Source organism: Musca autumnalis, unplaced genomic scaffold (assembly GCF_047663935.1).
Source record: "Musca autumnalis isolate F117 unplaced genomic scaffold, ASM4766393v1 scaffold_2, whole genome shotgun sequence".
In the NCBI taxonomy this organism is placed as follows: Eukaryota; Metazoa; Arthropoda; class Insecta; order Diptera; family Muscidae; genus Musca; species Musca autumnalis.
This window is the reverse complement of record NW_027411755.1, coordinates 27,805,801-27,830,272: the sequence shown is the minus strand read 5'-3', so window position 1 is coordinate 27,830,272 and position 24,472 is coordinate 27,805,801. Positions and strand designations below refer to the sequence as shown.

The window sequence follows — 24,472 nt, the reverse complement described above, 5'->3', positions numbered from 1 at the left end:
ATGATGTTAACGATCTCTCTAACATAGGTCCCAAAAATATTTTGCAGCAAACATATATTTGTTTGCAATCAGTCCCAAACATAACAAATGTTTGGGTCCTGCAAACAATTATATGTTTGGGTGCAAACAAATTATATGTTTGGATGCAAACAAATACAAACCCAAAAGCGACAAAAAAAAAACAAACACATGCACCAGTTGGCGCTTACTGAGAGCAAGGGAGCGTAAATTTCAATGTAAAACACATTGAAATGTATGCTCACTTGCTCTCAGTAAGCGATAACTGGCTATCTCTAACATATGAAATGTTTAGAAATAACAAACACAAAAGCAACAACAGACACATAGGTACATAAAAAATCCCAAAGAAATACATAACAGAATTTAATAAAAGAAAAACTGAATGAAATAATTTATAAAAAGTCACACTTTTTAAAAGAAACAAGTAAAAAAGTATCAGTCGGCTTTGCCGACAGAGATATACCCTCAGCCTGTGTATATTGAAACAATTTTTTTCCCAAAATACGTATGTATTTAGGGGATTTTTAAAATTTTGGACGCTCCAACCACCTCACACGGTGTCATAGGGGGTTTCTGCAACTTTCAGGCTATTTTCTCAGGAAGTAAGAATTTGCCCCTGATGAAACTTGTACCGTCGTATGGAGGGCAGTGAATACAAGTTGCTAAAACCACAAGTAAAAAAGGATCAGTCGGCTTTGCCGACAGAGATATACCCTCAGCCTGTGTATGTTGAAACAATTTTCTCCCAAAAAACATATGTATTTAGGGGGGTTTAAAAATTTTGGGCGTTTGAACCCACAAAAATGTTGATTAGGATAAAATATCAAAAGTTTTGCGGAGGAGATACTAAAAAGAATGGATCTCCAGCCACAACATATTATGCCATAGGAAGTTTTAACACCCTTAGGGCTGTTTGCTCAAGAAGTATGGACTTGCCACTGAAAAACCTTTTACCATCGAAATTGAGGCAGCGAATGCAATTTTCTTCAACAAAAATCAAAGTGATTCGATAGCAGGTCTTACAGAGAACTTATCAGAAATTTTGAGTGTGAGGTACCGGATGGAGTGGACAGATATAGTCCATATTTAAACCTGATCTGTATCTGGTAGATATATTAGGATGTGTAAAGTACGGACCATCTCGGCCACTCCCTTCAAGAGTTACCGTACGAAAATTTTTTCCGAACATTTTTGAACTTTTGTGGGGGAGGTACCGGAAGGAGTGGACCGATATAGCCCATCTTCGAACTAAAACTAAGTTTGGGCAAAATATTACGAAAGCTAAAATTTTAACCGAATCGGTTCATCCGTTCGATAGTTATCGTGCTCTCCAGCCAGCAGGACAGACAGACAGACGGACGGACATGGCTAGATCGACTCCAAATTGTCTGAAACACATTTCGTCCAAACATACTTGAGGTCTTAAACTATTATTTTGATGAGGCACATTTTCATCGTATCAATGTGTATATACCCTCTTTAGCCTAAAGGCTGAGGGTATAAAAATCAAAGCGATTCGAGAGATGGTCCTAAACTGAACTTTTCTGAAATTTGGTGTGGGAGGTACCCGAAGGAGTGGACCGATTGAGTATTGAAACCTTATCTAAGTCTGGTACACATTTCACGATGGACAAAGTATGGTCCAAATCGGTTACTCCCTTCAAGAGTTATCGTACGCACAAATTTTTCGAACATTTTCGAACTTTTGTGGGGGAGGTACCGGAAGGAGTGGACCGATATAGCCCATCTTCGAACTTAAACTAAGTTTGGGTAAAATATTACGAAAGCCAAAATTTCAACCGAATCGGTTTATCCGTTCGTGCGCTCCAGCCAGCCAGACAGACGGACCGACATTGCTCAATCGACTCCAAATTGTCTGAAACACATTTCCTCCAAACACACTTGGGGTCTAAAACCATTATTTCGATGAGGCATATTTTGCCGGTATGAAAATGTATATACCCTCGTTAGCATAAATGCTGATGGTATAAAAACCCGACAATTGGGCGGTACCGTTCCACGGGGGTTATATCAAAACGTGAACCAATACCAACAATTCTCTGTAAAAATATTTCGCAAGACCTGGCGAAGACTAAATACCAAATATCAGCTACATTGGTTGTTTAATGTGGCTAAAACCATGAAAATACCGGAAATCGGGCGTTACCGTTCCATTGGAGCTATATCAAAACGTGGAACCATTGGGAACCCTCAATTCAAAATTTCGGCGTATTTGGGCGTGAAACATATGTATATATCAAAACGTGGACCTATGTCCATAATTTTTATCGGAAAAGTTTTTTGTAAAGTGTAAACCCCGCATCTCAAAATTCAACCAATTTGGTTGATAAGTTTATTTAAAATTTTGCACTTATTTAAAATTTTGTGTGGGAGGTACCTGAAGGAGTGGACCGATATAATCCATATTCGAACCTGATGTATGCCTAGAGGTAGTATTATCATATGCAAAGTTGGGTTCAATTCGGTTTCTCCCTTCGAGAGTTATCGTGCCCACAAGTTTGCGACAATTTTTTAACATTTGTAGGGGAGGTACCTGAAGAAGTGGACCTATATGGTCCATCTTCGAACTTAAATCAAATCTGGACAAAATATTTCGATACCCAAAATTTGAACCGGATATCGTACAAACATACTTGGGGTCTAAAACCATTATTTCGATGAGGCACATTTTTGGTCGTATCAAAGTGTATATACCCTCTTTAGCCAAAAGGCTAAGGGTATAAAAATTATATAGAAACATCGTTGAACGGTTCTTCTTAGTTGTGAAATAAAACACATTTTCCGTCAATGTTGAAATCATCAGCGGTAAATCGGCATCTGGAATCAAATGATTATATAATGTAAAAAGAAATATTGATGTACCATATTTCAAATATACATATGTAAGTATGTATATGAAAAATGTATGGATACAATTACCAATATTAAATACGATTTTTTCCTTGTCCAATAAAATATTTCCATTCACCTTTTTGATTCAATTATAAAATTTCCAATTATAAAATATATTGGGCATTTAATTTACTAAAAAGCACAATTTTTTAAACAAAACGCAAAACAGTAATTTGTAATTTGTGGTATGCACACCCGCCTTGCACGCTAAAGGTCGTGTGTTCGATTCCCCGGCCAGGCTACTTCAAATTTTCAACGGTGGCAAAATACACCTCCTGAGTATTACACGTCGTTCAAACTCAGCCATAAACAATAGGTCCCATATCATTGAGCTAATATGAATCGGAGTGCACTAATTGATATGAGAGAAGTCTCCCTTGTGCCCTCTGGGATGTTGGTGGAACAATTACACTGTTCAACAAAATGAAAAAAGTTGGATGTTTCCCCGAATTTCTTTCTGTTTCTTAAGCTAGGGTCACACTAGGCAAATATTTGCTCCAGCGACAGGGAGTGTGTGTTTACTGAGAGTAAGTGAGCATAAATTTCAATGCATTATTTGCTCTCAGTAAGCGCACACTACTTGTCGCTAGAGCAAATATTTGCCTAATGTGACCCTAGCTTTACTCAAATTGACGAGTTATTTTCAAATCCGGATGCCACCACGGCCACACCCTTCAATATTTTGACCTAATTATAGCTTCCACCATAGTATGGAGGGTACATTAAGTTGGTTTTTCTGTTTGCAGCACCTCGAATAAAATTCTAATCACTCTAGCGTACGCAATAATTAAATTAGAACGCTAAAAGTTTGCACCCGAGTGTCTGGTTTCTATAGGCAGGTCAAGATCGAAGATGTTATAGTCCCCATATAACCGTACCACACGATTTAAGGTTTTTTAAGGAATTTATTTATTTATTTATTATCAAGATAGGCCCACGTTTTGGTACAGTCCTCCATATAACGGTACCTCCCAATTTTCGGTATTTTGAGGAGTTTAGCTACATTTTTGGCCCGAACCACCTGTTATTTAACATTTGAAGTTCGAAGTGGTCATAAAATATATACATCAACAAGTAAAAAAGTATCAGTCGGCTTTGCCGACAGAGATATACCCTCAGCCTGTGTATATTGAAACAATTTTTTTCCCAAAAAACGTATGTATTTAGGGGGTTTTAAAAATTTTGGGCGTTTGAACCGACAAAAATGTTGATTAGTATTAAAGATCAAAAGTTTTGCGGAGGAGATACTAAACGGAATGGATCGACATTGACCATTATGGAAGTGGATCTCCAGCCACTGCATATGGTGCCTATGGGGTTTTTACACCCTTCGGGCTGTTTGCTCAAGAAGTATGGACTTGCCCCTGAAAAAAACTTTTACCATCGTAATTGAGGCAGCGAATGCAAGTTGCTTCAACAAAAATCAAAGTGATTCGATATCAGGTCTTAAAGTGAACTTATCCGAAATTTTGTGTGGGAGGTACCGGATGGAGTAGAAAAATATAGTCCATATTTGAACCTGATCTATATCTGGTAGATATATTAGGATGTGTAAAGTATGGACCAATTCGGCCACTCCCTTCAAGTGTTACCGTACGAAAAATTTTTCCGAACATTTTTGAACTTTTGTGGGGAAGGTACCTGTCATAGGGGCTTTTTGCATCTTTCAGACTATTTTCGCAGGAAGTATGGACTTGCCCCTTATGAAGCTTGTACCGTCGTATGGGGGGCAATGAATACAAGTTGTTGCAACAAAAAGCAAAGCGATTCAAGAGCGCGTCCTAATCGGAACTTATCCGAAATTTTGTGTGGAAGGTACCCGAAGGAGTGGACCGATTGAGTCTATATTGGAACCTCATCTAAGTCTGGTAGAAGTTTTACGATATGCGATATGATATCGTGCGCACAAATTTTCCGAACATTTTCGATCTTTTGTGGGGGAGGTATCGGAAGGAATGGACCGATATAACCCATCTTCGAACTTAAACTAAGTTTAGACAAAATATTAAGAAAGTCAAATTTTGGACCGAATCGGTTGATCCGTTCGAGAGTTATCGTGCGCACCAGCCAGACCGACAGACGGACGGACATGGTTAAACCAACTCCAAATTGTCTGAAACACATTTCGTCCAAACATACTTGGGGTCTAAAACCATTATACCGTCGTTAGCATAAATGCTGAGGGTATAATAATGAATTACCTTCAGATTTATCAGCGTGGATATTAAAAGAAGTAAAAAAGTATATCAGGACAATTATATCAGGAAACATGGGCTTGCCACAAAAAACATTATATCGCTATAAACATGGCTACTAAGAGAACTTTCGGTAAAAATTTCCATAGGATTCTCGCACAGACCCTTAACCCTTAACACTTAAACAAAAATGTTGATCATTAGTGTGGGTGATAGCCTAAGGAATGGACGCCGATAGGGACCACTTTTGAACATAAACTAATTTTGGACCAAATATTTCTAGATCCATAGTTGGGACCAAATCGTTTGCTCCTTCTATGAGATATTGCGCTTACCATTTTAGCGAATGTTTTCGAACTTTTGTGGGGGAGGTACCGGAAGGAATGGACCTATAAGCACCATCATCGAATTTCATCAAATATTACGATGTGCAAAGTGTCAACGCAGTAGTAGGTTTGGAAGTTGTTGTGCGCACCAGCCACTACACATGCTGACCGTAGGGGTTTTTTACAGTTTTTGGTTCATTTTCTTAAGAAGTATGGACTTGGAACTGAAAAAACTTGTACCATCGTAATAGGGGCATTGAGTACAACCTGTTGCAAGAAAAATCAAAACGATACGAGAGGAGGTCCTAACCTGCACTTTGCAGAAAATTGGTGTGGGAGGTATCCGAAGGAGTTCATATTCTAACCTGATCTATGTCTTGTAGAAATATTACGATGTCCAAAGTATAGACTAAATCGGTTACCACCTTCGAGAGTAGTTGTCGTGCGCACCATTCTAGCGAAAAGTTTTGAACTATTGTGGGAGAGGTACCCAAAGGAGTAGACCGATAAGGCCCATCTTAGAACATGATTTAACTTTGGACAAAATATTAAGATTGCCAAATTTTGGATCGAATCGGTTTATCCGTTCAAGAGTTACCGCACGCTTCATCCACAACACATGGTGCGGGTTTTTACAGCTTTCTGGCCATTTTCTGAGGAAGTATGGACTTGCCCCCGAACAAAATTTGTATCGTAGTAATGGGGGCAGTGAATAAAAGTTGTTACAACAAACATCAAAAGGATTGGAGAGAAGGTCTTAAACTGCACTTTTCCGAAATTTTGTGTGAGAGCTACCCGAAGGACTGGACCGATATGGCCCATCTTCGAACTAAAACTAAGTTTGGACAAAATATTACGAATGCCAAATTTTAGACCGGTATAAATATTTTTTATAAAGGGAATTGACATTTCATATTCGAACAGCTGGTGTGATACCACTACTTTGTTAATTGTGCTATGCCTTCAGAGCTATCAGCGTGGATTTTTTAAATATCTTTTTACCTTCAACGGCAATTTTAGAAAATATTCTTCATTTATATTTGTCAACAACCTCCAAAGCTTTCAATGAAAACTTTTTAAATTCTGCTCTTACTGAAGTTGATAACAAGTTCAGCCCTCTGAACTTCAAGTAACTTTTATTACCAGGAAACTTTAAGCTATTTGTTGACAAGGCTTCCGTCCACTTAGTTTCAGTAAAAGCTTTCAAAAACTTCCATTTCACATTAGTTGGCAAGTCAAGAACGGGAGGAGCTTTACAACTTTTTGACAATCAGCTGTAATTTGAAAACAACTTTTTTGACATTTGTCAAGAAAGAGAGCACAACAAATAGAGAATATGGGAGACATCCGGACATATACTGTGCAGCAAAATTGAATTGCATTTGAATAGTTTCACTATCGCTGTGCTCTATACACCACCTCTAAACCATATACTCGGAAAAAGCTATACTACGGCAACATTTATTGTCAATTCGTTAAACGTAACTTGAAACAAAAGGAGTTCTTCTGTGTGTGTGCCCGAGTGTGTTCGTGTGCATTACCAATGATTGTGTAAAACATTGCCAAAACGGAATTCTCCTCTAAACAAAAAACGAAAGGATCCCTCGAGCAATAAATAATTATTAGCAGTAAAATAAAATTTCATGCTAACAAAAAGGATGTGTAAATAACCTGAAAGGATGGCCAAAAGAACAATAACAAAAACAACAACCACAACAAAATGTTGGCCAACAAAATAGAAATATACACACATAAATTGCCATAGAATCAAAAAAAAAGAAAAGAAACATTGGTGAAAGTGAAAGTCAATGCAAATTTTACATTCTTTGTTGTGGGTCGGCGTGTGTGACGTCGTCGGCTGGCCAAAGTTCTTTTTTCAAACGAAGTTGACTTAAAGCCTTTAAAACAAAAAATTTTTGTTGTTTTGAATTGAAATCCTTGACCTATTGCGGGGTTCTCAGCGGGGAGAAAGAACTTCTTTTTGAATTTTGGTTTTTGTTGTTGTTGTGTTTAGCTTTTCTTTTTTGTTTCGTCGTTTCTCATTGACAAAGTGTTCGTTTATTCGCTCGTTACGAATTTTGTTGGGTGAAGCAAAAAAAAAACAGAAGAAAAAAAAATAAATCTAAAGTGTTGTAAAGTTGATACTTGATGTTATTGTTGTTGTTGTTTGGAAAGTTTTTTTAAGCATTATCAAGGTTAAGCAACAAAACCAACAAAAATCCAAAACAAAAACAATAGAAATGATTTGAATTGAAACTACATACATTTGTAAACATTAATTGTTGTGGTGTTTAATATCCGTTTTATACGCGTCCCGTGTGTGTTTGTGCACGACTTGTATCCTGTCAACAATGTGTGTCCTGCAGCTACATAATGTGAAAACAGTTTCCTGCAAAAGCTAGGTTCTGTCAACAAACAACCATCACCAACACCCCAACAATAACACCAACACCAACAACAACATTTGAAAACAGGAACCAACCAACCGACCATTGCTGTTGATTATGGGCTCTTGCTTGGGAACGTCCACGTCAAATAAGTTGACAGGAAACAACAGCAGCACCTCCAGTTTGGTATCCACATGTTTGGGGTAAGTAAGGTGAAGAAGGCGAACAAGAAGTAGCAGAAAATAAAAACAAAACACGTATCCTAGTGGCCCATATTTATTGTATGTACCTAACAACAAAAGAGCATGCCATGACACGTTTTGAAATTTAAATGCTAGCCATATGTTTCAGTGGAAATTTATGGGGATGCATTTGGGAAAAGACGTTGGAGGTTTTATTACAAAAGAAGAATTTTATGTGATCTTCCATATATACAAAACCCACTAAGAGGTCTTCTGGACATGGAAGACCTTTAGGAGGCCTTCAAAGTAAACGAATCCTTTATACAGTCTGTTATCTTAACAAGATTTGTATCTAAAGAAGAACTTATGCAGTTTTTTTATATAAATAAAGATTTCATGATGGATTCTAGCCATAGAATATAACTTTAGGAGCCCTTCCAATTAGAAAAGGCTTCTTTAGGGGCTCTTAGAAGACTCCATTAAGGGGCCAGATAAAGAATATGTCCCCCAAAGGAGGCCTCATATTTCTAGTAAGCCGTTTATTTATAGAACTCAACCTTAGGAGGTCTTCTTAAAACCCATGCCGTCGGAAAAGTTCTTACTTAATACCATTTCAAACGAAAAGCGCTTCTGAAGAAGCTTTCCAATGACAAGGGCGCTTCTCCAGGCCCTTTCCAACGCAAATGGTGCTTTTTCAGAACCTTTCCAAAGGAAAGGGTGCTTCCTAAGACCCCTTCCAACGGAAAGGGTGCTTCCTAAGACCTAAAACCCTTCCATTGGAAAGTGTCTTAAGCACCATTCCTTCCATTGGAAAGTGTCTTAAGCACCATTCCTTCCATTGGAAACTGTCTTAAGCACCATTCCTTCGATTGGAAAGTGTCTTAAGCACCATTCCTTCCATTGGAAAGTGTCTTAAGAAGCACCCTTTCCATTGGAAAGGGTCTTAAGCACCATTGCTTCCATTGGAAAGGGTCTTAGGAAGCACACTTTCCATTGGAAAGGGTCTAAGGAAGCACCCTTTCCATTGGAAAGGGTCTAAGGAAGCACCCTTTCCATTGGAAAGGGACTTAGGAAGCACCCTTACCGTTGGAAAGTGTCTAAAAAGCACCCTTTCCGTTGAAAAGGGTCTAAGGAAACTCCCTTTGCGTTGGAATGTTTCTCAAGAAGCACCCTTTCCATTGGAAAGGGTCTTAAGAACCACTCCTTCCATTGGAAAAGGTCTTAGGAGGCACCCTTTCAGTGGAAAAGAGTCTTAGGAAGCACCATTTCAGTGGGAAAGGGTATTAGCAAGCACCCTTTCAGTATGAAAGGGTCTTAGGAAGCACCCTTTCAGTATGAAAGGGTCTTAGGAAGCACCCTTTCCATTGGAAAGGGTCTAAGGAAGCACCCTTTCCATTGGAAAGTGTCTAAGGAAGCACCCTTTCCATTGGAAAGGGTCTTAGGAAACACCCTTACCGTTGGAAAGTGTCTAAAAAGCACATTTTCCGTTGAAAATGGTCTAAGGAAACTCCCTTTGCGTTGGAATGTTTCTCAAGAAGCACCCTTTCCATTGGAAAGGGTCTTAAGAACCACTCCTTCCATTGGAAAGGGTCTTAAGAACCACTCCTTCCATTGGAAAAGGTCTTAGGAAGCACCCTTTCAGTGGAAAAGGGTCTAAGGAAGCACCCTTTCCATTGGAAAGGGTCTAAGGAAGCACCCTTTCAGTGGAAAAGGGTCTAAGGAAGCACCCTTTCCACTGGAAAGGGTCTAAGGAAGCACCCTTTCCATTGGAAAGGGTCTTAGGAAACACCCTTACCGTTGGAAAGTGTCTAAAAAGCACCTTTTCCGTTGAAAATGGTCTAAGGAAACTCCCTTTGCGTTGAAATGTTTCTCAAGAAGCACCCTTTCGGTGGGAAAGGGTCTAAGGAAGCACCCTTTCCATTGGAAAGGGTCTTAGGAAGCACCCTTACCGTTGGAAAGTGTCTAAAAAGCACCCTTTCCGTTGAAAAGGGTCTAAGGAAACTCCCTTTGCGTTGGAATGTTTCTCAAGAAGCACCCTTTCCATTGGAAAGGGTCTTAAGAACCACTCCTTCCATTGGAAAAGGTCTTAGGAAGCACCCTTTCAGTGGAAAAGGGTCTTAGGAAGCACCATTTCGGTGGGAAAGGGTATTAGCAAGCACCCTTTCAGTGGAAAAGGGTCTTAGGAACACCATTTCGGTGGGAAAGGGTATTAGCAAGCACCCTTTCAGTATGAAAGGGTCTTAGGAAGCACCCTTTCAGTATGAAAGGGTCTTAGGAAGCACCCTTTCCATTGGAAAGGGTCTAAGGAAGCACCCTTTCCATTGGAAAGGGTCTTAGGAAACACCCTTACCGTTGGAAAGTGTCTAAAAAGCACCTTTTCCGTTGAAAATGGTCTAAGGAAACTCCCTTTGCGTTGGAATGTTTCTCAAGAAGCACCCTTTCCATTGGAAAGGGTCTTAAGAACCACTCCTTCCATTGGAAAAGGTCTTAGGAAGCACCCTTTCAGTGGAAAAGGGTCTTAGGAAGCACCATTTCAGTGGGAAAGGGTATTATCAAGCACCCTTTCCATTGGAAAGGGTCTTAAGAACCACTCCTTCCATTGGAAAGTGTATTAAAATGCACTCTTTTCATTGGAAAGTGTATTAAAATGCACTCTTTCCATTGGAAAGTGTATTAAAATGCACCCTTTCCATTGGAAAGTGTATTAAAATGCACTCTTTCCATTGGAAAGTGTATTAAAATGCACTCTTTCCATTGGAAAGTGTATTAAAATGCACCCTTTCCATTGGAAAGTGTATTAAAATGCACCCTTTCCATTGGAAAGTGTATTAAAATTCACCCTTTCCATTGGAAAGTGTATTAAAATGCACCCTTTCCTTTGGAAAGTGTATTAAAATGCACCCTTTCCATTGGAAAGTGTATTAAAATGCACCCTTTCCATTGGAAAGTGTATTAAAATGCACCCTTTCCATTGGAAAGTGTATTAAAATGCACCCTTTCCATTGGAAAGTGTATTAAAATGCACCCTTTCCATTGGAAAGTGTATTAAAATGCACCCTTTCCATTGGAAAGTGTATTAAAATGCATCCTTTCCATTGGAAAGTGTATTAAAATGCACCCTTTCCATTGAAAAAGGTCTTAGGAAGCACCCTTTCCATTGGAAAAGGTCTTAGGAAGCACCCTTTCCATTGGAAAAGGTCTTAGGAAGCACCCTTTCCATTGGAAAAGGTCTTAGGAAGCAACCTTTCCATTGGAAAAGGTCTTAGGAAGCACCCTTTCCATTGGAAAAGGTCTTAGGAAGCACCCTTTCCATTGGAAAAGGTCTTAGGAAGCACCCTTTCCATTGGAAAAGGTCTTAGGAAGCACCCTTTCCATTGGAAAAGGTCTTAGGAAGCACCCTTTCCATTGGAAAAGGTCTTAGGAAGCACCCTTTCCATTGGAAAAGGTCTTAGGAAACACCCTTTGTGTTGGAAAGGGTCTTAAGAAGCACCCTTCCCTTGGAAAGCGACTTAGGAAGCACTATTTCCATTGGAAAGGGTTTATAGGAAGCATCCTTTCCATTGGAAAGCGACTTCGGAAGCACTATTTCCATTGGAAAAGCCTTATAGGAAGCACCCTCCCCATTGGAAAGGGTCTTGAGCACCATTCCTTCCATTGGAAAGTGTCTTAAGAAGCAGGTTCTTAAGAGGCACCCTGGAAACGGTCTTAGGAAGCACTATTTCCGTTGGAAAGGGTCTTAGGAGGTGCTTCTTGAGACACTTTCCAACGGATAGGGTGCTTCCTAAGACCCTTTCCAATGGAAAGGGTGCTTCCTTAGACCCTTTCCAACTGAAAGATTGCTTCCTAAACCCTTTCATACTGAAAGGGTGCTTCTTAAGATCCTTTCCAACCCAAAGGGTGCTTCCTAAGAAATTTTCCAATGGAAAGGGTGCTTTTTAATACACTTTCCAACGGAAAGGGTGCTTTTTAATACACTTTCCAACGGAAAGGGTGCTTCCTAAGACCCTTTCCAACGGAAAGGGTGCATCATAAGACTCTTTCAACGGAAAGGGTGCTTCCTAAGACCCTCTCCAAGGGAAAGGGTGCTTCCTAAGAACCTTTCCAACGGAAAGGGTGCATCATAAGACTCTTTCAACGGAAAGGGTGCTTCCTAAGACCCTCTTCAACGGAAAGGGTGCTTCCTAAGAACCTTTCCAACGGAAAGGGTGCATCATAAGACTCTTTCAACGGAAAGGGTGCTTCCTAAGACCCTCTCCAACGGAAAGGGTGCTTCCTAAGACCCTCTCCAACGGAAAGGGTGCATCATAAGACCCTTTACAACGGAAAGGGTGCATCATAAGACTCTTTCAACGGAAAGGTTGCTTCCTAAGACCCTTTACAACGGAAAGGGTGCATCATAAGACCCTTTACAACGGAAAGGGTGCATCATAAGACTCTTTCAACGGAAAGGGTGCTTCCTAAGACCCTCTCCAACGGAAAGGGTGCTTCCTAAGCTCCTTTCCCACGGAAAGGGTGCTTTTTAAGACCCTTTCCCATGGAAAGGGTGCTTCATAAGACCCTTTCCAAAGGTCTTAGGAAACACCCTTTGTGTTGGAAAGGGTCTTAAGAAGCACCCTTCCCTTGGAAAGCGACTTAGGAAGCACTATTTCCATTGGAAAGGGTCTTGAGCACCATTCCTTCCATTGGAAAGTGTCTTAAGAAGCAGGTTCTTAAGAGGCACCCTGGAAACGGTCTTAGGAAGCACAATTTCCGTTGGAAAGGGTCTTAGGAGGTGCTTCTTGAGACACTTTCCAACGGATAGGGTGCTTCCTAAGACCCTTTCCAATGGAAAGGGTGTTTCCTTAGACCCTTTCCAACTGAAAGATTGCTTCCTAAACCCTTTCATACTGAAAGGGTGCTTCTTAAGATCCTTTCCAACCCAAAGGGTGCTTCCTAAGACATTTTCCAATGGAAAGGGTGCTTTTTAATACACTTTCCAACGGAAAGGGTGCTTCCTAAGACCCTTTCCAACGGAAAGGGTGCATCATAAGACTCTTTCAACGGAAAGGGTGCTTCCTAAGACCCTCTCCAACGGAAAGGGTGCTTCCTAAGACCCTTTCCAACGGAAAGGGTGCATCATAAGACTCTTTCAACGGAAAGGGTGCATCATAAGACTCTTTCAACGGAAAGGGTGTTTCCTAAGACCCTCTCCAACGGAAAGGGTGCTTCCTAAGACCCTCTCCAACGGAAAGGGTGCATCATAAGACCCTTTACAACGGAAAGGGTGCATCATAAGACTCTTTCAACGGAAAGGGTGCTTCCTAAGACCCTTTACAACGGAAAGGGTGCATCATAAGACCCTTTACAACGGAAAGGGTGCATCATAAGACTCTTTCAACGGAAAGGGTGCTTCATAAGACCCTTTCCAATGGAAAAGGTGCTTCCTAAGACCCATGCCAACGGAAATGGTGCTTCCTAAGACCCTTTCCCAGAAAGGGTGCTTCCTATGAATCTATCCAATGGAAAGGGTGCTTTTTAAGACCCTTTCCCAGAAAGGGTGCTTCCTATGAATCTATCCAATGGAAAGGGTGCTTTTTAAGACCCTTTCCAATGGTAAGGGTGCTTCTTAAGACCCTTTCCAAAGGAAAGGGTGCTTCCTAAGACCCTTTCCAATTTAAAGGGTGCTTCCTAAGACCCTTTCCAATTTAAAGGGTGCTTCCTAAGACCCTTTCCAATTTAAAGGGTGCTTCCTAAGACCCTTTCCAATTTAAAGGCTGCTTCCTAAGACCCTTTCCAATTTAAAGGGTGCTTCCTAAGACCCTTTCCAATTTAAAGGGTGCTTCCTAAGACCCTTTCCAATTTAAAGGGTGCTTCCTAAGACCCTTTCCAATTTAAAAGGGTGCTTCCTAAGACCCTTTCCAATTTAAAGGGTGCTTCCTAAGACCCTTTCCAATTTAAAGGGTGCTTCCTTTGACCCTTTCCAATTTAAAGGGTGCTTCCTTTGACCCTTTCCAATTTAAAGGGTGCTTCCTAAGACCCTTTCCAATTTAAAGGGTGCTTCCTAAGACCCTTTCCAATTTAAAGGGTGCTTCCTAAGACCCTTTCCAATTTAAAGGGTGCTTCCTAAGACCCTTTCCAATTTAAAGGGTGCTTCCTAAGACCCTTTCCAATTTAAAGGGTGCTTCCTTTGACCCTTTCCAATTTAAAGGGTGCTTCCTTTGAACCTTTCCAATTTAAAGGGTGCTTCCTTTGACCCTTTCCAATTTAAAGGGTGCTTCCTTTGAACCTTTCCAATTTAAAGGGTGCTTCCTTTGACCCTTTCCAAGGGAAAGGGTATTACCTTAGAACTTTTCCAAAGTCCCTTGGAAACGGAAAGGGTGCTTCCTAAGACCCTTTTCAACGGAAAGTGTGCTTCCTAAGACCCTTTTCAACGGAAAGTGTGCTTCCTAAGACCATTTTCAACGGAAAGGGTGCCCCTAAGACCCTATTCAATGGAAGGGGTGCTTCCTAAGACCATTTCCAACGGAAGGGATGCTTCCTAAAACCCTTTCCAACGGAAGGGGTGCTTCCTAAGACCCTCTCCGACGGAAAGTGTGCTTCTTAAGATCGTTTCCAATGAAGGGGTAATACATTGTCCAATGAAATGGGGACTTCTTAAAACCAATGGAAATGTGCTTCTTAATACCCCTTCCAATGGAAAGAGTTCTTCTTAAAACCCTTTCCAATGGAACGGGTGCTTTCGTAGACCCTTCCATATTGAAAGGGTGATTCCTTAGATCCTTTCATATTCAAAGGGTGCTTCCTTAGACCCTTCCATATTGAAAGGGTGATGCCTTAGATCCTTTCATATTGAAAGGACCATTTTAATAAGATTTCTTCTAACTTTTTGGAAGTCTTCTATGTCTAGAACTACCTTTAGTATGACTTCTATCGCTTGACGACGCTTTTACGTGGTTTTCTATCTATAGAAGACTCCGTTAGGAGTTTTTCTGTCTATGGAAGACCTGTTTAGTATGTGTTCTGTCTATAGAAGGCTCATTAAGAAAGTCTTCTATTTATAAAGGACCCCTAAAGGAGTTATTCTATCAATAAAAGATCCCTTATGAAGTCCTGCTAATTATTGGAGAACTACTTAGAAAGTTTTATTTGTATGGAGAGACCCCTTAGGAAGCCTTCTCTCTGTAGAATAATCCCTAAGGATTCCGTAGGATTTTTGAAAAAAAATTTTAGGAACTCTTCTTTGTATGGGGACCAGTTTAGGAGGTCTTCTCTCTATAGGAGTTCCCTAAAGAAGACTTCGTTTTATAGAAAAACTATTTAGGAGGGCTTATATTTATAGAAGACTCCTTAAGGAGGCCTTATTTTTATTGCAGAACTCCTTATCAAGTCGTATATTTATAACAGTCCCCATTTGAAAGGTTTCTATGTAAAGAAGAATTTAGGAGGTCTCTTATATATAGAAGGCCCCTTTGGAGAGCCTTCTGTCTATAGAATATCCTTTAAAGAGGATCTTTTTAGAAGGTCTTCTGTCTATAGAAAATTCCTTAAGAAGACCTTCTACTTATAGCAGATCCCATTAGGAGGCTTTTTATTCAGAGAAGACCCCGATGGGAGGCCTTCAATTTATTGAATTCTCCGTAAGAAGGGATTTTATTTAAAACTCTTCTGTATACAGAAGGCCACTTTAGGATGCCTTATGTGTTCTTTAGGATGTCTTCTATGTATAGAACCGATATAGAAGGTGAGGTCTTCCTTCTAAAAGCACCCCATCCCTTTAGGATGCATTCTTTCTATAAAAGACCCCTTTAGGCTATTTTCTATTTATAGAATTACCCCTTTAGGAGGCCTTCTTTCTATAGAAGACATCTTTAGGATGCCTTCAATCTATACAATACCCTTTTCGGAGGTGTTGAAGATACCTGTAGAAGGTCTTCTGTTAACAGAAGACAACTTGATGGGGTCTTCCATCTATAGAACACACATTCTAAAAGCACAATTTCCCTTTAACATGTCTTTTTTCTATAGAAGACCTCTTTAGGATATTTTTTATTTTTGTAGAAGCCCCCTTTAGGAGGTTCTCTATCTAAGGATGCCTTATATACAGACACCTATGTCCATACAACCCATTCAGAAGGCCTTCTCTATATAAAAATACTCTATTTATAAAAGACATCTTTAGGAACACTTTTATGTATAGAGAAGGTCCTTTCAAGAAGACTTCTGTGCACAGAAGACTCATTTTTAATGTCTTCTGTATATAGAAACCCCCTTAAGGAGGCCTTCTATTTATAGAAGACCATTTTAGAAAGATTTTCGTGTATAGAGAACCCCTTAAGGAAGTCTTCTGTATACAGAAGACCCCTTAAGGAGACCTTATGTTTATGGAAGATCTCTTCATGAAGCCTTCTATTAATAGAATATCCCTTTAGGAAGACTTCCATATATAGAAACACTCGCTAAGAGATCTTCTGTCTATAGAGACAGAAGACCACGTTAGCAGTATGTAGAAAACCCGTTTAAAAAGTTTATATATAAAGAAGGACTTTAGAAGTGTGTCTTCTATCTATTAGAGACCTTTAGTATTTCTTTGATCTGTAAAAACATATAGCTAGTGTTTCATCTATAGGAGACCTTGAGAAGCTCCTTGATCTACAGAAGGCCTTTGGTAGCGTATAAAAGACCTTTAGTAGGTCTTCTCTCTATGGAAGACATGTAGGAGAACTCATATCAAAGGAAGAGTTCTTCATGTTTTACAATTGACCTTAATTGTTGTTTTATTCCACGCAACTAAAAAACATATGTTTTGTTTGTTTGTTTTTTAAATACATTTGCCTAAAAGTATACATCACCCATTCCTGCATACTAAGGCACTTAAATACCCATTGAGAACACAAAAGAACATCTTCAACCTCAACCAGCATCACCAACACCACTACAACCATCCACCCAGCATCATAACATATTGTCTTCTTGTGTTCATTTCAATTTCCTACACTTAATTTAATTAAAACGTTTTTGAAGAACAGTTCCTTCATTTTCAAAACAAGAAGACATTCAATAAATGTTTTTATGTTCTACAAAAGCAACAACAACAAAAGTATACAATATGTTACCAATGGAAGAGAGTATTTACAATTCAATACATCTCTTTTCAATATTGAAGAATTGCACACAAACACACATTTGAATGAAGGACCACCTAGAGCCCTGGTGGTGCCAATGGGTGGCCCTTTTTGGTATGCTTCACAGGACATACTACTGTTCTAATTAGCCATTTAATAGTAGGTGGCCAAGAAGAGAGCCTTTTTGTGTTTTTTTGCCTGTCAATTGATATCTATCTATGTATGGGTGGCTGAAGGATGCTAAACAAACAATTATACAAAAAATAAATAAAAAGCTTTCAATATCTAAAAATCGAATCGAAGTCTATGGAAAAACAATTTCGGAGAAGAAGAAATGCCATTAAAGCTCTCCATGTCTCCCAAGACATGGACTAGGAATGGCATAGCATAGAAAATTGAAATTGATTGACTTTGAGTTGAAGACAATTAAATCAAATGTGCAAATAAATGAGCGGGACAGGGAGGGAGGAAGGATGCTGTTAGATGTTTATTACAATAATGACTAAGATGGTTATTCCGATGATGATGCTGATGACGATAACGGGCAAATATGACTATGATGATGGTTGTGAATATGACGCAATTTGAATGTTTCTATTGTTGGAGATGAAGAAAGTTGTCAGAGGTTTGGGTTATTAAAGAATTATAGAGGTTTGCAAGATGTCTCTGTCCATGGGTTTATTAAAGAATTATTACAGAACTGCCAGAGCTCCATAGAAGTGGGTGTAATAAGAAACTGTATAAAGTCTTTAGAATATAAAACTTAGGTAGATGGATTCTATGGAATTGAAAACCTCCGTAGGAGGTTTCTATAGAATAGAAGACGTACGTAGAAGGCTTCTTTAGAATGAAAGACTTCCATATGAGGCTTCTATAGAATATGAGACCTCCGTAGGACGCTTCCATAGAATATGAGACCTCCGTAGGAGACTGCTATAGAATAGAAGACCTCCGTGGGAGGCTTATATAGCATAAAAGACCTCCGAAGGAGGCTTCTATAGAATAGAAGACCTCCGTAGGTGGCTTCCATAGAATAGAAGACCTACGTAGGAGGCTTCTATAGAATAGAAGACCTTCGTAGGTGGCTTCCATAGAATAGAAGAACTACGTAGGAGGCTACAATAAAATAGAAAATCTCCGTAAGAGGCTTTAATAGAATAGAAGACCTCCGTAGAAGGCTTCTTTATAATAGAAGACCTCCGGTGGAAGTTTCTATAGAAAAGAAGACCTCCGTAGAAGGTTTCTATAGAACAGAAGACCTCCGAATAGAATAGAAGACCTCCGGAGGAAGTTTCTATAGAAAAGAAGACCTCCGTAGGAGGCTTCTATAGAATAGAAGACGTCCGTAGGAGGCTTCTATAGAATAGAAGACTTCCGTAGGAGGCTTCTATAGAATAGAAGACCTCCGTAGGAGGCTTCTATAGAATAGAAGACATCGGTAGGAGGCTTCTATAGAATAGAAGACGTCCGTAGGAGGCTTCTATAGAATAGAAGACGTCCGTAGGAGGCTTCTATAGAATTGAAGACCTCCGTTGGAGGCTTCTATAGAATTGAAGACCTCCGTTGGAGGCTTCTATAGAATAGTAGACCTCCGTAAGAGGCTTCTATAGAATAGGAGACCTCCGTAGGAGGCTTCTATAGAATAGAAGACCTCCGTTGGAGGCTTCTATAGAATAGAAGACCTCCGTTGGAGGGTTCTATAGAATAGAAGACCTCCGTTGGAGGGTTCTATAGAATAGAAGACCTCCGTTGGAGGCTTCTATAGAATAGAAGACCTCCGTTGGAGGCTTCTATAGAATAGAAGACCGCCGTAGGAGGTTTCTATAGAATAGAAGACCTCCGGAGGAAGTTTCTATAGAATAGAAGACCTCCGAAGGAGGCTTCTATTGATTAGAATACCTTCTATAGAATAGAAGACCTCCGTAGGAGGCTTCTATAGAATAGAAGACCTCCGTAGGAGGCCTCTGTGGAATAGAAGATCTCCGTAGGAGGCTTCTATAGAATAAAAGACCTCCGTAGGAGGCTTTTATAGAATAGAAAATCTCCATAGGAGGCTTCTATAGAATAGAAGACCTCCGTAGGAGGCTTCTATAGAATAGAAGACCTCTGTAGGAGGCGTCTATAGAATAGAAGACCTCTGTAGGAGGCGTCAATAGAATAGAAGACCTCTGTAGGAGGCTTCTATAGAATAGAAGACCTCCGTTGGAGGCTTCTATAGAATTGATGACGTCCGTAGGAGGTTTCTATAGGATAGAAGACCTCCGTAGGAGGTTTCTATAGAATAGAAGCCTTCCGTTGGAGGTTTCTATAGAATAGAAGAAATCCGTAGAAGGCTTCTATAGAATAGAGACCAACGTTGGAGGTTTCTATAGAATTGATGACGTCCGTAGGAGGTTTCTATAGAACAGAAGACCTCCATAGAAGGCTTCTATAGAATAGAAGACCTACTTAGGAGGTTTCTATAGAATAGAAGACCTCCGTAGGAGGCCTCTGTGGAATAGAAGATCTCCGTAGGAGGCTTCTATAGAATAAAAGACCTCCGTAGGAGGCTTTTATAGAATAGAAAATCTCCATAGGAGGCTTCTATAGAATAGAAGACCTCCGCAGGAGGCTTCTATAGAATAGAAGACCTCTGTAGGAGGCGTCTATAGAATAGAAGACCTCTGTAGGAGGCTTCTATAGAATAGAAGACCTCCGTTGGAGGCTTCTATAGAATTGATGACGTCCGTAGGAGGTTTCTATAGAATAGAAGCCTTCCGTTGGAGGTTTCTATAGAATAGAAGAAATCCTTAGAAGGCTTCTATAGAATAGAGACCACCGTAGGAGGTTTCTATAGAATTGATGACGTCCGTAGGAGGTTTCTATAGGATAGAAGACCTCCGTAGGAGGTTTCTATAGAATAGAAGCCTTCCGTTGCAGGTTTCTATAGAATAGAAGAAATCCGTAGGAGGTTTCTATAGAATAGAAGACCCCCGTTGGAGGCTTCTATAGAATAGAAGACCTACTTAGGAGGTTTCTATAGAATAGAAGACCTCCGTAGGAGGCCTCTGTGGAATAGAAGATCTCCGTACGAGGCTTCTATAGAATAGAAGACCTCCGTAGGAGGCCTCTGTGGAATAGAAGATCTCCGTAGGAGGCTTCTATAGAATAAAAGACCTCCGTTGGAGGCTTCTATAGAATAGAAGACCTCCGCTGGAGGCTTCTATAGAATAGAAGACCTCCGTTGGAGGCTTCTATAGAATAGAAGACCTCCGTTGGAGGCTTCTATAGAATTGATGACGTCCGTAGGAGGTTTCTATAGGATAGAAGACCTCCGTAGGAGGTTTCTATAGAATAGAAGCCTTCCGTTGCAGGTTTCTATAGAATAGAAGAAATCCGTAGAAGGCTTCTATAGAATAGAAGACCACCGTAGGAGGTTTCTATAGAATTGATGACGTCCGTAGGAGGTTTCTATAGAACAGAAGACCTCCGTAGGAGGCTTCTATAGAATAGAAGACATCCATTGGAGGTTTCTATAGAACGAAAGACCTACGTAGGAGGCTTCTTTAGAATAGAAGACGTACGTAGGAGGCTTCTATAGAATAGAAGACCTCCGTAGGGGGTTTCTATAGAATAGAAGACCTCCGTAGGAGGTTTCTATAGAATAGAAGACCCCCGTTGGAGGCTTCTATAGAATAGAAGACCTCCGTAGGAGGTTTCTATAGAATAGAAGACCTCCATAGAAGGTTTCTATAGAATATAAGACCTCTGTGTGAGGCTGCAATAAAATAAAAGACCTCCGTAGAACGCTTCAATAGAATAGAAGAGTTCGGTAGGAGGTTTCTATAGAATAGAAGACCTCCGTAGGGGGTTTCTATAGAATAGAAGACCTCCGTAGGGGGTTTCTATAGAATAGAAGACCTCCGTAGGGGGTTTCTATAGAATAGAAGACCTCCGTAGGGGGTTTCTATAGAATAGAAGACCTCCGTAGGGGGTTTCTATAGAATAGAAGACCTCCGTAGGGGGTTTCTATAGAATAGAAGACCTCCGTAGGGGGTTTCTATAGAATAGAAGACCTCCGTAGGGGGTTTCTATAGAATAGAAGACCACCGTAGAAGGCTTTTATAGAATAGAAGACCTCCGTAGGAGATTTCTATAGAACAGGAGACCTCCGTTCGAAGCTTCTATAGAATAGGAGACCTCCGTACGAAGCTTCTATAGAATAGAAGAGCTCCGTAGGAGGTTTCTATAGAATATAATAGAATAGAAGGCCCCCGTAGGAGGCTTCTATAGAATAAAAGACCTCCGTTGTTGTTGTTGTTGTAACAGTGTTTGTTATTATGTTTGTATGTTCGTTCTTCTGTTCAATCTGGCTCTGGGTCTATCTCCAGTTCCAGGAAAGTGTCTGCTTCGATGGGATGTAACCACACATCCACTGGAGTTAGATGAGTAGGTTTGGCTGGGCAGTTGAAAAGGTGTTTTGTGTTGTGCGGGCCCATGCCACATACTGGGTTGATGTCTTGCACGGCGCGGTCGATTTCCGCCCACTATGAATTAAGACGACTGCAATATCCCGAGTGTAGTTGAGCCAAAACTACTCTAGTTTGTCGTGGAAGCTGACGCTCCTCAGCCGCAATAGATGGGGGGATGTATTTCGAGGACTTTATTCACACTATAATTGCTTAAGGCCTTGGCAACTGCATCCACTGAAGATTTGAGGAGGCACCCTGTTGCTGTTCTCAGGGCGGCATTCTGGCAAGTTTGAATCTTTTTCCAATTCGTATCACATAATCTCGGGGACCAGACTTGCTCCGCATAGCTTACCGCAGACCGACCTATCGCGTTATATGTGATCAACAAGGTTTCTTTATCTGCACCCCAAGTGCTGCCGGCTAGGGACTTGAGGACCTTGTTCCTACTTTTCAGTTTGTCGCTGTGGCGTGCGCGCACGACGTGAAAGTAGTGTCGAATGTGACCCCTAAAATGTTGGGGCAGTTTGTGGTCGGAATTCTGCTACCGTCGTCCACCACATTCAATTCTCTTCCAAACTTCGCTGTCCATGTGGTGAACAGAGTGGCTGTTGCTTTTGTGGCGGAAATCTGCATATTCCTCGAACGGAAAAAGGTGGTAAGATCAGTTAAATAGTTGTTCAGTCTCTCACAGATGTCATCAGGATAGGTACCCGACGCCAGGATCGTGCAATCATCCGCATACGTTACGATATCGATGCTGTCTGGAGGGGGCGGAATACAGGAGAGGTAGAGGTTAAACAGTTCCGGAGATATCACCCCACCTTGGGGAACTCCCTGTTTCACTCTACGGGGTTTGGACTTCTTGTCCCTGAATTCCACGTACGACTGGCGTCCACACATATAATTGACTATCCAACGTTTCAAGCTTGGCCGGAGGCTTGTCTGCTCAATGTCCTCAAACAGCGTGGAGTGCCTGACTGGCTTTTGATAAGTCAAGCGCCACCATCACTGTTCTATCGCACGGCCGTCTCTGGTTGAGTCCTTGACAAATATGTGTGGTAATGGCGTGCAGCGCAGTTGTCGTACTGTGCTGCTTACGGAATCCATGCTGATGATCGGCAACTTGATAGCTATTTCTGATACTCGGGGGGACTAAGACTTCAAGGTTCTTTGCTACGGGCGACAAAAGCGAAATCGGCCTGTACGATTCACTTTTGTTGGCATCCTTGCCGGGCTTCCGTAGTGGGACCACCCTGCCCATTTTCCAGACTTCGGGAACAATGTGGGTGGATATCAACAAGTTGAGAACTTTAGGGAGATACTCCACTCCCGGCTCATCCAGCTGCTTCAGCATTACCATGGAGATTCCATCAGGGCCCAACGCTTTGGATGATTTAGCGTTCCTGATGACATTGGCAACATCATCCATTGTAAACTGTGGCGGTTCCTCCTCGGCAGGAAGAGATCTGATGCGACGTAATACTCTTCTCTTCGCCCTGTCACTCTCGGGGTGCTCGACAAACTGTCGATTGATATAACTTGCGCACCTCTTCGAGTCAGTCAACGTAACGTCGCCAAACGTGACTGAGGTCCTATCTTCCCTTCTTCCAGGGTTCGAGAGTGACTTAACCGTTGCCCACAATTCACCTGGAAGCCTGTTAACTTCCAGTGTCAGCTCACTGACTCTGGGGTCATTGGGGTTGGTTCGGAGAAGCTCATCACGCTCATTTGCTAATCCCGTCGCCTCTGCTGAGAAGTTTGATCTTACTTCGGGTATTCGACCAGCAGGGATATGGCGAGCGGCTGCAGCAGTGATTATGTCCCGGAACGTCCTTTCCGCTACCCGAACATCAGAAGGATTGGGCAGTTCTCTGAAGCGGTGATTGGTGAACTCTCTGAAACCCGGCCAATCAGCGTTCTTATGATTGACGAATGTGCGGCGTTCAGAGGTAATGAAATCGGGTGGTCTGCTAGTGGAGACAATTATGGGGAGATGGTCTGATCCAAGGGAAATGACGGGTTGCCAGGTAACGTCATTTGTCAGACCAGGTGACACGATGGTTATGTCTGGCGAGCTGTGACACCCTCCTCTAATTCTGGTAGGGACGTCCTCATTGACCGTGCAAAACGTAGAGCTGTCAATCTGCTCACCAGCGCTGTACCTCTCTGGTCGTTTCCGAGGGCCGAATGCCACATCTCCTGATGCGCATTAAAGTCCCCCAGGACCAGACGATTATGACCTTCCAAAAGCGGGCTAATGTTAGGCACGTAATCCGAGATACAGCTATTTCTCGGCGGGATGTATACATTCAGCAACTCTATCTCGGCAGTTCCACACCTGACTGCTACCCCCATACATTCCATGTACGGTTCATTAGAGACAGGCTTAAGCGAGATAGGTCTGTATTGGACAGACTGGTGCAATAGGAAAGCTAATCCCCCACCTCCACTTCTGGAGCGAACTTTCTTTAGCACATTGTAACCATCACAATGTTGTAAGCTGCAGTTGTTGTTGAGCTTGGTTTCTTGCACAGCAGCGACCTTGATGTTCTTCCGACTCATGAAACCTACTATTTCCTCGATCTTACCTCGGAGTCCATTGCAATTAAATTGCAAAAAGGATGCATTCTCTGGGATTGGGACAACAACGGCTGGTGTTAAAGGCTGCGTGTGCGGTTGTTGTCGAGCGGACTGCTGGGGAGTTTCGTAGACCTCCGTAGGAGGCTTCTATAGAATAGAAGACCTCTGTAGAAGGCTTCTATAGATTAGAAGACCTTCGTAGGAGGCTTCTATAGAATAGAAGACCTACGTAAGAGGCTTCTATAGAATTGAATAGAATACCTCCGTAGGAGGCTTCTATAGAATAGAATACCTCCGTAGGAGGCTTCTATAGAAT

At 41.2% G+C, this 24,472-nt stretch overlaps 1 protein-coding gene across 1 annotated transcript in view; it reads left to right on the top strand.

Moving 5' to 3' along the window:
- Window positions 1–6,810: 6,810 nt before the first annotated feature.
- LOC141393831 (uncharacterized) overlaps window positions 6,811–24,472 on the top strand; it is a 60,232-nt gene continuing 42,570 nt past the window's right edge. The window contains exon 1 of the mRNA XM_073967376.1: window positions 6,811–8,045. Coding sequence (XP_073823477.1) covers window positions 7,960–8,045 — 86 coding nt within the window. The 5' untranslated portion in view covers window positions 6,811–7,959. The remainder of the gene's footprint in view (window positions 8,046–24,472) is intronic.